Source organism: Strongylocentrotus purpuratus, unplaced genomic scaffold (assembly GCF_000002235.5).
Source record: "Strongylocentrotus purpuratus isolate Spur 01 unplaced genomic scaffold, Spur_5.0 spur5_scaffold_5, whole genome shotgun sequence".
NCBI lineage: Eukaryota > Metazoa > Echinodermata > Echinoidea > Camarodonta > Strongylocentrotidae > Strongylocentrotus > Strongylocentrotus purpuratus.
The window spans coordinates 3,784,308-3,802,053 of NW_022145611.1; the positions used below are offsets into that span (position 1 = coordinate 3,784,308).

At 35.7% G+C, this 17,746-nt stretch overlaps 1 protein-coding gene across 2 annotated transcripts in view; it reads left to right on the forward strand.

Moving 5' to 3' along the window:
* LOC100892488 (protein sprint) overlaps positions 1 to 5,165 on the forward strand; it is a 53,042-nt gene extending 47,877 nt beyond the window's left edge. For both annotated transcript variants that reach the window (XM_011681774.2, XM_011681772.2), the window contains exons 16-18: positions 1,082 to 1,225; positions 3,046 to 3,120; positions 4,378 to 5,165. In XM_011681774.2, coding sequence (XP_011680076.1) covers positions 1,082 to 1,225; positions 3,046 to 3,120; positions 4,378 to 4,514 — 356 coding nt within the window. In that variant the 3' untranslated portion in view covers positions 4,515 to 5,165. The remainder of the gene's footprint in view (positions 1 to 1,081; positions 1,226 to 3,045; positions 3,121 to 4,377) is intronic.
* The last annotated feature ends 12,581 nt before the right edge of the window (positions 5,166 to 17,746 follow it).

Genomic DNA, 17,746 nt, shown 5'->3' on the forward strand with positions numbered 1-17,746 from the left:
GGATGTATATAGACCCTTAAAAGGGACTTGGTAACATTGGTCAGATGAGAGAAAATGGTGCTAAGGTAGTGACTTCAATGCTAGATCTACAGTTAATGATACCCCTGTAATCTTACCAAGTTTGAGTGAGAACAGACCAGTATTAATGATAACAATTGGGAAAAATGATCTGATCAATTCCTAAATTCTTCCAACTATATTATTATAATTTAATTAAATTTTAGGTGAATGTACAGTACACGCCGAAAATCTCAGCAACACGATTACACAATTTGATTGCTCGCGGGAATCGTGTAACGATCTATTTTTACATTATTTGTCTTTTGCTAACTAAGTGAAATTTTTTGAATCATGTAATCGTGTAAAATTACAAGATTCCTCAACTCGGGTCGAATCATGTAAATCGTGTAATCTGCACCCCGAAAATCTCTGCAACACGATTCAAAATTTACACAATTCGATTGCTCGCTGGTTACAATATATTTTCAGTGGTGATGGTGAGCAGGTTACGATGTCTAGTTCAGTAGAAGCAGGAATAGCCAACAGCTGAGAGGGGAGTGAGGGTTGAACAAAGACAACAGAGATGAGAGGAGAGCAAAGATTATGTTTCCTGTCTCTCTTATATTTATTTTCATTGCGGATTTTTAATTGTGCTTCTCTAGTTTTATTTTAGATTGAAAATTAAAAAAAATCAGTCCACTTCCTGAAAAGCACTCTCGGATTTAATCCTTGGTGAGAAAAAAGAAAATAAAGCGAAGAACGACGAAGGAAGGGGGGGGGGTATATTCCTAAGTTGTAAATAAATAAAATTATTGGAAAACTTTAATAAAGGAGGGCTAACATAACTAAGTATGTTGTGACACTTTTACATTACAAGGTATTACATTTACATTTACGTACAAGCATAACTTCTCTGCTCATTAAGAAGCTGAAATAAATGCGTACAAGCAATAATTGTCTGCTCATTGGACATATGGGCATGGATGTGCAATGGTTTAATGTGGGAGTTCAGACCATGCTTTAAGGTGCCTAAATTCTGGCCTAAAATGTGTTTATTTAAAATTATGTTGACCCTCTACAGTTTGTGTCTTGAAGCAATTTGAAGAGGACAATACTAGAGAGACACAGGGCTTCCTTACTGTGCTAGCTGCAGTAAGCCAAGATCCTACCTGTATTAGCCTCAAGACTTTACCTGTATTGCCTGGTATGCTGGCCAGTGAAGTGTGTAAGTATTTCATGTTATTATTTATCTAATCTTGTGGACATTGTTTTCAACATTTGATGTTCAATTTTAAAACATCAGGCCAGTAACATAAAAAGTTTGGATTGATTGTACATGTATCTCCTTCATTCAAACTTTACAATTAATTTATGGGATAGTTAGATACAGTGCATCTTGATTTTTCAGCAAAACTAAAATTATATGATTGATTGCAACTGTTTATATTATGATCGAGGTACAGATCAATGGTATTAACATTTAAACATATTTAAACATATTTCTGGCTTACACCCAGTAAATAGGATCAATTTTCCCCTTTTTTTTCTGACTTGTTTTTCAATACAGATCGATCAATCAAATAATTGAAATTTCTCCCAGGAAGCATTACATTTATAAAAATATTTATTTGTAGAACGGTATGTTTGTCCTATTTTTAATTTTTTTTGAATATATGTATAACTATGTGGATTATTTTTCCACCTTGTATTGTCTTGTGTATTCAGGCAGTTTCCTAGGTTTGAATGTTTCTTTTCTGTTCTTTCTCTTGCTATATTAACCAAATTAATTATGTGACAAATCAAAAATCAAACTCTGTATATACATTGCCACAAGAATTACTAACAGTCGAGAGGAGAAATAATATCCTCCCAAATTAGTAATATCCATATCAATTTTAAAGTGTACCAATCGCCTAAAAAGTAATATTTGTACTTGACTTAGGCGCAGCCATTTTTCTTGATAATGTGGCGTACCAGGCGAATTTTTACATGTATCATGCACCACGCTGTAGTCAGAAATGATACATGTACAAGTTTGCATAGTACATCACATGATCAAGAAAATGGCTGCGCCCATGACATGCCAAGAATATCTTCATTTATATATCTCTTGTACATTTTTATTTAAGAATATTGTACATCAATAGCGAGGAATATAATCTTATATTGTAGCAAACCTACACTTAGTCATTAGGGTGAGGATTCCTTAAACATACCGTATAGAGTTTACAATGGTGCAGTTGTGGATGACAATTTCTTGAATATATGCACGCCAGCAGACCTGCCAATCAGTACGATTTAGTCGTATTTAATACGACTTTTAGAAGTAAATACGACAGTACGATTAAAAAAAAAAAATTTAAATTAATGTTTTGTGTGTGTGTCCGCCATTTTCAATGGCAAAATGTCCATTCTGTCATGTAAAGTATCCTACAAGCATCTCACATCGGCAATTTGGGGATGTTCATTGGTTCATCGAACACACCAGTCATGACGAAATCATGCATATTCAACCAATGATCAATAAAAAAAATTCTTCCTGTAGGTAGAAACTGTAAGAGGCATTGATCCGCGTAACAATCCGTGTTTATTTTTAAGAATACAACTTTTGTCAGTAAAATACAACTTTTGGGACTAAAGAATACAGTTTTTGAACTCCAGAGATTGGCAGGTCTGCGCCAGGTCAATGCGCTGCACTACCTTATGCCCTTAATGTACAGAAATATCATTTTCTTCTCAGGCTGGCTCTCTCGTCACTAAATTAAAAGCTGGTTACAATTCTGAAATAAAACCACTGGCAGTTTCCAACTTCCTGTATGCTTGCTTTTGGTCAAGTGCTAATTTGTACTTTTCTATGTGATTTTATTTTTGTTTGATGAAAAACAAAGACGAAGAAACATGCAGAGCTATAAACCATCTGGAGATCTGTATTTCTTACGTTTGATTATTATCTCTCTATGTAGGTGGTAACTTAGTTCAAGGAATGAACTTGAGAGATGCTGATGATCTGTTTTTCTTACGTTTGATTATTATCTCTCTATGTAGGTGGTATCTTAGCTCAACGAATGAACTTGAGAGATGCTGAAGACTACAGGTTGTACTTACTCCGAGACTCTATTGGTAACTTACTCTTCAACTAATATTCACTATGAATATGACGGACAAAGAAAGCGGACAAAATATACAGTTCCTCATTAGACAAAGGAACATCCCTTCACTGCTATTATGTACAAATGTGTAGAACAGGTGTCACATGCATATTCACCTGTTCTACACATTTTTACATAATAGCAGACAGTGAAGGGATGTTCCTTTGTCTACCATAGCAATTGTTGAGGGTAGAATGAGGAACTGTATATTTTGTCTGCTTTCTTTGTCCGTCATGTTCATAGTGATTATCTTGGATATTAGTTGACAGTATTTGTACATTTTTCATCTTCTAATTTCGTGCTACCAGTGGAATAGCTAAAAAGGAGGTAGAGAAGTCTCAGCCTGGAGCAGTTTAAGCAAATGCAAAAGGACAGAAAAGAGAAAGAGAAAAGGAAGAAAAGCTCAATTGCTTGCTGTCTCACATATATATGTGATTTGATTTGATTTATTTATCCACCAACAGTAACATGTGTACAAATATTACAATAGTAAAGACATTTTACAGAATCAAACATGCTAAAGTATGGTAAATGAGACCAGAAATACCACATGTGCTAGGCAAGCCTGGCTTCTCTACACAATTTACATAATTTTTTACAAGATGTCAATTTACAATCACAAAGCAAAAAATACATCAATTACAACAATTTTAACTCACTCACATGGCGTTATATACAGAGCCATAAACAATTAGTTATTGACTGTTTATTAGTGATTTCCAGAAATTGCTTCTAGATGTAATTCATAACCCTGGGTATTCATACATTTTGACCTTCTTTTTGTCTTGCTGAATACCTGAGCTGTATTTTATCACGATAGTGTATTAAAGAGTGGGGTATGTTATTATTACTCAGGTCAAATATGAAGGTACTAATAGTACTTACACACTTTAAAATCTCAAAAAAGAAAGCCAGTATGAGCCTGCCAATGACTAAATGTGATGGCATGTACTGCCATTGTTATACCTCCACCACCGTAGGTGCAAGGATGAACTAATTATATTTTTGGTGAAAGAGGTCACAGGGTCGTAAAAGTGTTAAAAGCTACCAGAATATACATTGTTTATACTGTGATAACATGAAAATCCTTATAGCAATCCAGCCAAAAGTCTATGAAGTATGAATGAACATGCAAGGGGGAATTCTCTAGCATGTCCCTGATTGTACCAAGCGCAAAGGTTACTTTTTTGTAATATTGTAACTATATTTTAATTGATCTATTTTGCAGAAATTCCGGTGGAAGGTTTTGAGTGTCCATTGAATATTAAGAATGAGGAGGAAGCTGATGGGAGTAGGGGCTGTCGCTTTGGATACAGACCAGTACATACAGAGGTCAATTGGCCGCGGACTAGTGGATCGATGTAGTAACTGATCAGGAGCTGTTACTTTCAGTCCAGAGCAATACATAGAGAGTTCTTGTGGCCTACTGTATGAGGAGTGAAGACTGGTTCAGCTAGTGATATAAGACAATGTGGCCTACTGTATGAGGAGTGAAGCCTGGTTCAGCTAGTGATATAAGACAATGTGGCCTACTGTATGAGGAGTAAAGACTGGTTTAGCTAGTGATATAAGACAATGTGGCCTACTGTATGAGGAGTGAAGACTGGTTCAGCTAGTGATATAAGACAATGTGGCCTACTGTATGAGGAGTAAAGACTGGTTTAGCTAGTGATATAAGACAATGTGGTCTACTGTATGAGGAGTGAAGACTGGTTCAGCTAGTGATATAAGACAATGTGGCCTACTGTATGAGGAGTGAAGACTGGTTCAGCTAGTGATATAAGACAATGTGGCCTACTGTATGAGGAGTAAAGACTGGTTTAGCTAGTGATATAAGACAATGTGGCCTACTGTATGAGGAGTGAAGACTGGTTCAGCTAGTGATATAAGACAATGTGGCCTACTGTATGAGGAGTAAAGACTGGTTTAGCTAGTGATATAGGACAATTACTTTGGATTCAGACTCATGAATATTAAACTCTGAGGTCAGTTTGCGTTGGACTTCGGATGATGTTACTTGTGAGTCATGTATTTATTTCATACAGAATTTTTGGTTATTGTAGATCAACTACAGGCCATTCTGTATATTATATTGTATTGGATATTTGGACAACGTTTTCTAGCTATTAAAGAAAAGGAATCAGCATCAAAGATTTGCATTATGGTAATAGGAAATTATTACCAGGAGGCCCTATGAAAATATGATCAGCTACACATTTTCCTTTCTTGGTAAGAAAGAAATTTAATACTGTATGTTGTACCAGATGCAGAAAAAGGGATTTTGAAATTTGTTAGTTTATGCACAAAACTGAGTTGCTTCGAAAATATCACTAAAAATATACTGACAGGACAGTCAAGATATTATAGAAGATTTTAATACTGGTACACCTTTAAAGGGGAAGTCTACCCTAAACTTACATTAGTTTTAATGGAAGCAGAAAGAGAAACAGGTCAGTGAAAATTTGAGCAAAAAATGATTAAAAAGAAGAAAGTTATTAATTTTTGAAGTTGCGATCAATCAAGCACAAAGTGGCATCTCTGTGATGTATCTTGCTAGGTCCCCTCCCTTTTGCTTTGTTCTTACAATATCAGAAAATGTAATTTTCCTTCAAGAAAATTTCAATCACACATGCACCCTTAATATAATTATTGCAAATACAATCCCTGTATGGAAAAAGTCTATTGCGTCAACAATAACAAAGAATTCTATGAATTTTGTATGTACAGAGCAAATTGGAGAGGACCTCCCGAAGTTACGTCACAGTGTTGCCAAATTATGTTTGATAAAGCGATTGATTGCAACTTAAAAAATGCATAACTTTATTCACTTTAATCAGAATGTTAAACCTTTTACTGACTTGCTCCTCTCTGTTTTGTTCTGCTTCTATTAAAACCAACTTAATATTCAGGATGGAGTCCCTTAATGTTGCAAATATCTATCATTTGAATAAAGCACAAGATTTACATCTTCAAGAAACAGTGTCGTACAGGACAACTTCAGTGCACTATACAATAACCACGACAATGTGTTTTTGATGGCCTACTGGTACAAGGTCTTTGACAATTCATGCTCTTTACTTGATGACTTTCCAGGAGCTAGAAGTGGTAACAGACATTAAATCAACATTTGAAAGTGAAAAATTGATGTTTAAAATTGCCTAAAGCAATTAATTTTTTTAACATGTAGGAATGACTTTAGGATCCTAAAATTTGATTTCCGGACAAACTTGAAAATGTTATTAATGAAAGAGGAATGATGTAAATTCTGACCGTTGTTCCATTTTACTGTTTGTATGGTAACTCCAGGACTAAAAAATTGTAGTCCCCAAATGGAAGCTTGTCAAAAACTTTTCCATCTCAATATTGGATAACATAGCAGAAATGGCTCAGCCAATATTGCTAAGTCTTCATGTGAATTACATTCTTTTGGTATACAAAGGAATGGTGCCCTAGATGATTACCCAGACCTGTAATTAATAGTATTTGGAAATTGGAAATTTTAATGCCACTCTGCTTTATTTTATGTGCAAGAACATGTATGTTGTTAAAAAAGAGCAAACTATGGAGATTCACTTGATAGACCTTAAAGGGATCGTTTAACAATGTTAAATCTGAGATACACGGCCCTACGTGTTATCAGTGTCTGTGATATGGTGTAATATTGAAGCTCTAAAAAATTGCGCTTCAAAATGATCAAGAAGTGCCTCAAAAAAGTAAAAATCTTTGAGTGACCGGTTTTACCATACTCATTTTCCCCAATAGACTGTAGTGTTATGAAAACCGTCAGGCGAACGGTTTTCAAAATTTGTAATTCCAATCATAAATATCTTGATAGTCAGACAGGCGATCGGCTTGTAAAAGTCATGGGGTTCCTGACTGACCAAAAGGTTTATAATTATCATTGCATCATGAGCTAAATCCAGAATTTTGTTTCAGAATCTGAGACAAAGTTACCGGATCCCTTTAACACTGTTGGTTGCTTTCTTTGCCTCTCTGCACTGTCGCTTGTTTGCCACAAGTGAAGTTTTGCACAGAACAATAGAATAGTCCTGCGAATGTGCAAAAATTTAGATGTGTATGTTCATAGGAAAACATTCTGAGTAGATTTGTGGGTAAGTAGGTCATAGGTCAAAGGTCATAGAGGTCAATTAAAAAAATGACAGGTTTTGGATTCATTATCGTAATATCTCACAAACCGCAATAGGTATGAGCCTCAAACCTAGTGATAGTGTGTATCACCATAGGAAGACCATCTAATCAGATTTCGGAGTAAGTAAGTCAAAGATGATAGTATATAAATGTACACTGTCTTGTGAGGTTCTGGTTAAAACTATGCGCAAGAGGGGACTCCAATAGTACTATACTATTTGCTTTGGGGCGCAGCCCTGAAGCAAATGGTACTTTTGGAGTCACTGAGGCCCATAGTTTTAACCAGTACCTCGAATAGAGGCATGGTATATTGTTTTATATCCTGCATCAAAAATTTATTTTATACAAAAACAAAAACAAAAACAAAATTGGGGGGAAAAAAAAAATGTCAATTTTTATCTAAAAAGATTTAAAATATTTTGTCTTCATTAAATTAAGATTTGAAGAAGAAAAAAATAATTCAATTAAAAAAAAAAAAAATTCACATTTTTTTTCAACTCCCAAGTAGTACTCCCAAATAGTACTCTCATATAGAACTTTCTAAAAATAGTTCAAATATTTCTGGTCATGTGACGAGCTCTCAACCAATCAAAAGCCAACAAATTTTTGATGCAGGATACAATAGCCAATATCTGAAAATTCATGTGCTATCCTCATTATAGCAACATGTCAAGAACTACTGAGGTAGCCGTAGGAACATCAAAATTGGTATTGACATAGGAAGATGATCTGATTGGATTTTGGGGTAAATTCATGTAGGTGGAAGACGACCGGTCATTAAGGGCCTTGTTATCACAATGTCTTTAAGCCATGAACTTTAAACTTGGTATTAGTGTACATCACTATGATTGATTTGATTTTGGGTGAAAGAAGGTCGAATGTCATAGGTCAGCAAGTCAAATTCCATGAAATTCAAGCTTTTAAACCTTGGTATGACCAAATTTATAACTATTTGGAGCTACATGTATTTTAGCTGTGAACTTAAAACCTGTGACTAATATTCATCACTATAGGGTCACAAGTGATCAGATTCGGGATTGTCAGGTTAAAGGTCATATTCATGAGGATCAATTGACATGTAATTATCTTAGGCTCTTTGTTCTCATCGTGATATTTGTAATACAAGATCTTATCTGAATTTAGGTGCATATTGGAGACACTGTTGCAATTGTCTTGTTCATAGCATAACACCTTAACACATAATGTAAACAGGATTATTTTATCATTAAAGTTTATCGATAAATCAAAGTTACTGACCTTCAAAATGAATTTGACTTTTAATGAAAGTTATATTTTTGTGATAGTAATACATGTATGTACACCGCCATGAGCGTCAGAGCCTGGCGGATACCGGCGCTATATAAATATCCATATTATTATTATTATTAATGAGGAATAAGATTATGCAGTAGTGCCTTTCCCTTGTGGCAGTACTCGTCTATCTTTCAAGAACGAAAAATATGATGATAGGTCTTCTTTCTATTGTACAATTTACTATTTCTCGTACTACCAGTAATATTATAATCCCATGTCAAAGGCTAGGTGAATTGCTGTTTGGTCTACGACGCAATTAATCTTTTCTCATATGGTCTACACCCAGCCCCTCTACTATCCACATGGTTTAACCCTATCTAGCCTAGGCTATTTTTAAACTGCATAGCCTGGTTGGGGGGGGGGGGGGGGGGGGAGGCTTCTAAGGCCTCCCCTATGACTTCCGCCATAAAACGTTTGGAATAATAATACCACAACAAAAATTGGAAGAGCCAGGTTATCCCTTATGTTGTCTGCTGTTTTGATAATTTCTTGTGTATTTCTTTGTTTTTTAACTTATGTATTTTGTTATTTTTGTTGTTGTATTACATTTCTAACTATATTTCAACTATTTTGACCCCCAAATTAAACACCTTAACTATAAACAAGACCAAATAACCAATATTTTATCTCTTTTTTGGAAAAATGAGATTTCCATATGTTTTGAACACAAATCACGAAAATGAGCGATTTTCGGGCTGACATGCAAAGACAAAAGGTCACGTGACTTTGTAACGGCCGCGTAGGTTAGATTTTCGAAAAATTTGTATCAAAAGATGTGCAAGACTCGAAAGAAAAAAAGTCATAAAATGTCAGGGCAAGATTTGTTTGCTAAATAGGGTTAAGATAGTAGACGGGCTGCGTGTGGACCAAATGGGAATAGACCAATTGTGTAGTTGAAAAACTGGCTGTAATCCAAGCAGCACTACCATAGACCATTAATATTTACTTTATATGATAAAGTAGATCAGTGGTCGTAACGACTTTTTTTACTTCAAAATTTTCATTCTACATTTTAGATTTTTTTTTACCATGGATATTTCTCTTTTAAAAACAATTGTATTCACATACAGTAATAAGCAAAATGATGAGATTGTTCAATATTTCTTAATCATTGTATTCTTGAATTTGTCATTTTCTTTGCGAATGTTAATGATACAATGTACATGTATAAATTGAGATATTGTTGTGAACATGCTCAAGTCAGCCTTTGACTGCAAGTATTGTTGAAATAAAACCTTTATTGAGTTGAAGTGAAACAGATCTCATCAGGTGATGTTTAATAATGGTAATCATTTTGAGTTTTGAAATAAACGGGAAAATTGCTAGCAATGCCATCACAGTGAAATACCGATTAAAATTTTAATGTTATGGTGATTACAGCTTCCAAAACAGTAGCTTTATCATTCTTGCTTTTAATTTTATTTGATTAGGTGGTGTTTTCTTTTTTATTGTGTGCTTGTAAGCAACCATGAAACTGACAGCTTTAAAGGCCTCTCCAAGGGACTTGGTAGTGAAGATTAAAGGTAATACAAAGTTTTGGTATGGGGTCATGAATTTGGTTTAAATGAACATATTGGGGCCATATGCGATCCTACAATATTCAGTGATCGTTGACGCGGTTGAAATCGAATCTTAAAGTTATGAAATTGTAAGTAATAAACTCTTTATGTTGTATAGCTCCCTTTTAAGGTGAAGATATTAATTATGCTATGAAACAATGTTTCTGGTCTAAAATCGACCGATTGGCTATTCCCGTTTTGAAATTATATATCACAACTACATATTCTGAGATTTTCATGGTCGCAGCTACCATTGTACGGCCGTTGGCGCTATTTGAAATCTAAATTTTACTGGGAGCACCGGTAAATTTTTATATTTGATTTTTCTCGAAGGCAGAAGTGTTTTAGGGGCTAAATTTTCCAGTGCTTATAATACATCCACAGGGGCATCCAAATATATTAAATTATAAAGAATCACTATCCACCCAATTTTCAAAATTTCCCCAAACTTTGTATTATCTTGAATGCCTTACCAAGTGGCATTACCACATTAACTTGGTTTCAGAACCTGGGAACTCCTGGTTACGAGACCACTGCTCAATCACTGAGCTATTGTTTCTCCATTGTTAGTAACATTTTGTTCAAATTTTACTAATTTTACTGTTCTCTGTATAGTCCTATAATTTTTAAGATAATCATTGACTCAAGGAGAAGAGATGAACTGAATTTCTAAGATTGAATGTTTTCTGTTCGATTTGATACTTGATACATCTTAAGCTTTGTGTACAATACAATTGAAATTGTAAATAGCGGCGACTGTATTAAAGCCCGAAACCCCCTTACCGATATACTCTACATGGTATGCGCTATACGTTTAGGTTTGTTCTGCCACATTGGTTGATATGCGCTCAAATAAGACCTTTTTATTGTCAGCTGCTAGAATTTTTGCACCCCGTATTGGGTGTGGTACATAATAATCTAAATTTCATGTGAGTTTAAGCACATTTAAAGCAAATGGGAAATCAGCAACGAATGTATTAACCCCCATCCCCTTTTATGTACTCTAGACGTTATATGCACCAAAAGTTTAGGTTTGTTCTGGACATTGGTTGATATGCGCTCAAATAAGACCTTTTTATTGTCAGCTGCTAGAAGTTTTGCACCCCGTATTAGGTGAGGTATATAATAATCTACATTTCATGTGATTTTCAGCAAAATTAAGGCAAATGGGAAATAGCGGCGACTGTATTAAAGCTCGAAACCCCATCACCGATATACTCTACATGTTATGCGCTATACGTTTAGGTTTGTTCTGCCACATTGATTGATATGCGCTCAAAAAAGACCTTTTCAATGTCGGCTGCTAGAATTTTTGCACCCCGTATTCGATGAGGTACATAATAATCTACATTTCATGTGAGTTTCAGCACATTTAAAGCAAATGGGAAATTAGGAACGAATGTATTAACCCCCTTCCCCTTTTATGTACTCTAGACGTTATATGCACCAAAAGTTTAGGTTTGTTCTGGACATTGGTTGATATGCGCTTAAATAAGACCTTTTTATTGTCAGCTGCTAGAAGTTTTGCACCCCGTATTGGGTAGGGTATATAATAATCTACATTTCATGTGATTTTCAGCAAAATTAAAGCAAATGGGAAATAGCGGCGACTGTATTAAAAGCCCGAAACCCCCTTTCACCGATGCTAGAATTTTTGCACCCCGTATTGGGTGTGGTATATAATAATCTAAATTTCATGTGAGTTTAAGCACATTTAAAGCAAATGAGAAATCAGCAATGAATATATTAACCCCCACCCCCTTCTATATACTCTGGACGTTATATGCGCCAAACGTTTAGGTTTGTTCTAGACATTGGTTAATATGCGCTCAAATAAGACCTATTTATTGTCAGCTGCTATAAGTTTTGCACCCCGTATTGGATGAGGTATATAATAATCTACATTTCATGTGATTTTCAGCAAAATTAAGGCAAATGGGAAATAGCGGCGACTGTATTAAAGCCCGAAACCCCCTTACCGATATACTCTACACGTTATGCGCTATACGTTTAGGTTTGTTCTGGACATTGGTTGATATGCGCTCAAAAAAGACCTTTTTTTATGTCGGTTGCTCGAAATTTTACACCTCGTATTCGATGAGGTATATAATAATCGACATTTCATGTGATTTTCAGCAGATTTAAAGCAAATGGGAAATTAGCAACGAATGTATTAACCCCCTTCCCCTTTTATGTACTCTAGACGTTATATGCACCAAAAGTTTAGGTTTGTTCTGGACATTGGTTGATATGCGCTTAAATAAGACCTTTTTATTGTCAGCTGCTAGAAGTTTTGCACCCCGTATTGGGTAGGGTATATAATAATCTACATTTCATGTGATTTTCAGCAAAATTAAAGCAAATGGGAAATAGCGGCGACTGTATTAAAAGCCCGAAACCCCCTTTCACCGATGCTAGAATTTTTGCACCCCGTATTGGGTGTGGTATATAATAATCTAAATTTCATGTGAGTTTAAGCACATTTAAAGCAAATGAGAAATCAGCAATGAATATATTAACCCCCACCCCCTTCTATATACTCTGGACGTTATATGCGCCAAACGTTTAGGTTTGTTCTAGACATTGGTTAATATGCGCTCAAATAAGACCTATTTATTGTCAGCTGCTATAAGTTTTGCACCCCGTATTGGATGAGGTATATAATAATCTACATTTCATGTGATTTTCAGCAAAATTAAGGCAAATGGGAAATAGCGGCGACTGTATTAAAGCCCGAAACCCCCTTACCGATATACTCTACACGTTATGCGCTATACGTTTAGGTTTGTTCTGGACATTGGTTGATATGCGCTCAAAAAAGACCTTTTTTTATGTCGGTTGCTCGAAATTTTACACCTCGTATTCGATGAGGTATATAATAATCGACATTTCATGTGATTTTCAGCAGATTTAAAGCAAATGGGAAATTAGCAACGAATGTATTAACCCCCAACCCTTCTATATACTCTGGACGTTATATGCACCAAAGTTTAAGTTTGTTCTGGACATTTGGTTGATATGCGCTCAAATAAGACCTTTTTACTGTCGGCTTTAGGAATTTTTGCACCCCGTATTCGATGAGGCATATAATAATCTACATTTCATGTGATTTTCAGCAGATTTAAAGCAAATGGGAAATTAGCAACGAATGTATTAACCCCCATCCCCTTTCATTATACTCTGGACGTTATATGCGCCTAACGTTTAGGTTTGTTCTGGACATTGGTTGATATGCGCTCAAATAAGACCTATTTATTGTCAGCTGCTAGAAGTTTTGCACCCCGTATAAGGTGAGGTATATAATAATCTACATTTCATGTGATTTTCAGCAAAATTAAGGCGAATGGGAAATAGCGGCGACTGTATTAAAGCTCGAAACCCCATCACCGATATACTCTACATGTTATGCGCTATACGTTTAGGTTTGTTCTGCCACATTGATTGATATGCGCTCAAAAAAGACCTTTTCAATGTCGGCTGCTAGAATTTTTGCACCCCGTATTCGATGAGGTACATAATAATCTACATTTCATGTGAGTTTCAGCACATTTAAAGCAAATGGGAAATTAGGAACGAATGTATTAACCCCCTTCCCCTTTTATGTACTCTAGACGTTATATGCACCAAAAGTTTAGGTTTGTTCTGGACATTGGTTGATATGCGCTTAAATAAGACCTTTTTATTGTCAGCTGCTAGAAGTTTTGCACCCCGTATTGGGTAGGGTATATAATAATCTACATTTCATGTGATTTTCAGCAAAATTAAAGCAAATGGGAAATAGCGGCGACTGTATTAAAGCCCGAAACCCCCTTACCGATATACTCTACACGTTATGCGCTATACGTTTAGGTTTGTTCTGCCACATTGGTTGATATGCGCTCAAAAAAGACCTTTTTATGTCGGTTGCTCGAATTTTTACACCACGTATTCGATGAGGTATATAATAATCGACATTTCATGTGATTTTCAGCAGATTTAAAGCAAATGGGAAATTAGCGACAAATGTATTAACCCCCACCCCCTTCTAAATACTCTGGACGTTATATGCACAAAAAGTTTAAGTTTGTTCTGGACATTGGTTGATATGCGCTCATATAACACCTTTTTATTGTCAGGTGCTAGAATTTTTGCACCCCGTATTCGATGAGGTATATAATAATCTACATTTTATGTGAGTTTCAGCACATTTAAAGCAAATGGGAAATTAGGAACGAATGTATTAACCCCCTTCCCCTTTTATGTACTCTAGACGTTATATGCACCAAAAGTTTAGGTTTGTTCTAGACATTGGTTAATATGCGCTCAAATAAGACCTATTTATTGTCAGCTGCTATAAGTTTTGCACCCCGTATTGGGTGATGTATATAATAATCTACATTTCATGTGATTTTCAGCAAAATTAAGGCAAATGGGAAATAGCGGCGACTGTATTAAAGCTCGAAACCCCATCACCGATATACTCTACATGTTATGCGCTATACGTTTAGGTTTGTTCTGCCACATTGATTGATATGCGCTCAAAAAAGACCTTTTCATTGTCGGCTGCTAGAATTTTTGCACCCCGTATTCGATGAGGTACATAATAATCTACATTTTATGTGAGTTTCAGCACATTTAAAGCAAATGGGAAATTAGGAACGAATGTATTAACCCCCTTCCCCTTTTATGTACTCTAGACGTTATATGCACCAAAAGTTTAGGTTTGTTCTAGACATTGGTTAATATGCGCTCAAATAAGACCTATTTATTGTCAGCTGCTATAAGTTTTGCACCCCGTATTGGGTGATGTATATAATAATCTACATTTCATGTGATTTTCAGCAAAATTAAGGCAAATGGGAAATAGCGGCGACTGTATTAAAGCCCGAAACCCCCTTACCGATATACTCTACACGTTATGCGCTATACGTTTAGGTTTGTTCTGGACATTGGTTGATATGCGCTCAAAAAAGACCTTTTTTTATGTCGGTTGCTCGAAATTTTACACCTCGTATTCGATGAGGTATATAATAATCGACATTTCATGTGATTTTCAGCAGATTTAAAGCAAATGGGAAATTAGCAACGAATGTATTAACCCCCAACCCTTCTATATACTCTGGACGTTATATGCACCAAAGTTTAAGTTTGTTCTGGACATTGGTTGATATGCGCTCAAATAAGACCTTTTTACTGTCGGCTTAAGGAATTTTTGCACCCCGTATTCGATGAGGCATATAATAATCTACATTTCATGTGAGTTTCAGCACATTTAATGCAAATGGGAAATCAGCAACGAATGTATTAACCCCCATCCCCTTTCATTATACTCTGGACGTTATATGCGCCTAACGTTTAGGTTTGTTCTGGACATTGGTTGATATGCGCTCAAATAAGACCTTTTTATTGTCAGCTGCTAGAAGTTTTGCACCCCATATTAGGTGGGGTATATAATAATCTACATTTCATGTGATTTTCAGCAAAATTAAGGCAAATGGGAAATAGCGGCGACTGTATTAAAGCTCGAAACCCCATCACCGATATACTCTACATGTTATGCGCTATACGTTTAGGTTTGTTCTGCCACATTGATTGATATGCGCTCAAAAAAGACCTTTTCATTGTCGGCTGCTAGAATTTTTGCACCCCGTATTCGATGAGGTACATAATAATCTACATTTTATGTGAGTTTCAGCACATTTAAAGCAAATGGGAAATTAGGAACGAATGTATTAACCCCCTTCCCCTTTTATGTACTCTAGACGTTATATGCACCAAAAGTTTAGGTTTGTTCTAGACATTGGTTAATATGCGCTCAAATAAGACCTATTTATTGTCAGCTGCTATAAGTTTTGCACCCCGTATTGGGTGATGTATATAATAATCTACATTTCATGTGATTTTCAGCAAAATTAAGGCAAATGGGAAATAGCGGCGACTGTATTAAAGCCCGAAACCCCTTACCGATATACTCTACACGTTATGCGCTATACGTTTAGGTTTGTTCTGCCACATTGGTTGATATGCGCTCAAAAAAGACCTTTTTATGTCGGTTGCTCGAATTTTTACACCACGTATTCGATGAGGTATATAATAATCGACATTTCATGTGATTTTCAGCAGATTTAAAGCAAATGGGAAATTAGCGACAAATGTATTAACCCCCACCCCCTTCTAAATACTCTGGACGTTATATGCACAAAAAGTTTAAGTTTGTTCTGGACATTGGTTGATATGCGCTCAAATAACACCTTTTTATTGTCAGGTGCTAGAATTTTTGCACCCCGTATTCGATGAGGTATATAATAATCTACATTTTATGTGAGTTTCAGCACATTTAAAGCAAATGGAAAATCAACAACGAATGTATTAACCCCCATCCCCTTTTATATACTCTGGACGTTATATGCGCCTAACGTTTAGGTTTGTTCTGGACATTGGTTGATATGCGCTCAAATAAGACCTTTTTATTGTCAGCTGCTAGAATTTTTGCACCCCGTAATGGGTGTGGTATATAATAATCTAAATTTCATGTGAGTTTAAGCACATTTAAAGCAAATGGGAAATCAGCAACGAATGTATTAACCCCCATCCCCTTTTATGTACTCTAGACGTTATATGCGCCAAACGTTTAGGTTTGTTCTAGACATTGGTTAATATGCGCTCAAATAAGTCCTATTTATTGTCAGCTGCTATAAGTTTTGCACCCCGTATTGGGTGATGTATATAATAATCTACATTTCATGTGATTTTCAGCAAAATTAAGGCAAATGGGAAATAGCGGCGACTGTATTAAAGCCCGAAACCCCCTTACCGATATACTCTACACGTTATGCGCTATACGTTTAGGTTTGTTCTGCCACATTGGTTGATATGCGCTCAAAAAAGACCTTTTTATGTCGGTTGCTCGAATTTTTACACCACGTATTCGATGAGGTATATAATAATCGACATTTCATGTGATTTTCAGCAGATTTAAAGCAAATGGGAAATTAGCGACAAATGTATTAACCCCCACCCCCTTCTAAATACTCTGGACGTTATATGCACAAAAAGTTTAAGTTTGTTCTGGACATTGGTTGATATGCGCTCATATAACACCTTTTTATTGTCAGGTGCTAGAATTTTTGCACCCCGTATTCGATGAGGTATATAATAATCTACATTTTATGTGAGTTTCAGCACATTTAAAGCAAATGGGAAATTAGGAACGAATGTATTAACCCCCTTCCCCTTTTATGTACTCTAGACGTTATATGCACCAAAAGTTTAGGTTTGTTCTAGACATTGGTTAATATGCGCTCAAATAAGACCTATTTATTGTCAGCTGCTATAAGTTTTGCACCCCGTATTGGGTGATGTATATAATAATCTACATTTCATGTGATTTTCAGCAAAATTAAGGCAAATGGGAAATAGCGGCGACTGTATTAAAGCTCGAAACCCCATCACCGATATACTCTACATGTTATGCGCTATACGTTTAGGTTTGTTCTGCCACATTGATTGATATGCGCTCAAAAAAGACCTTTTCATTGTCGGCTGCTAGAATTTTTGCACCCCGTATTCGATGAGGTACATAATAATCTACATTTT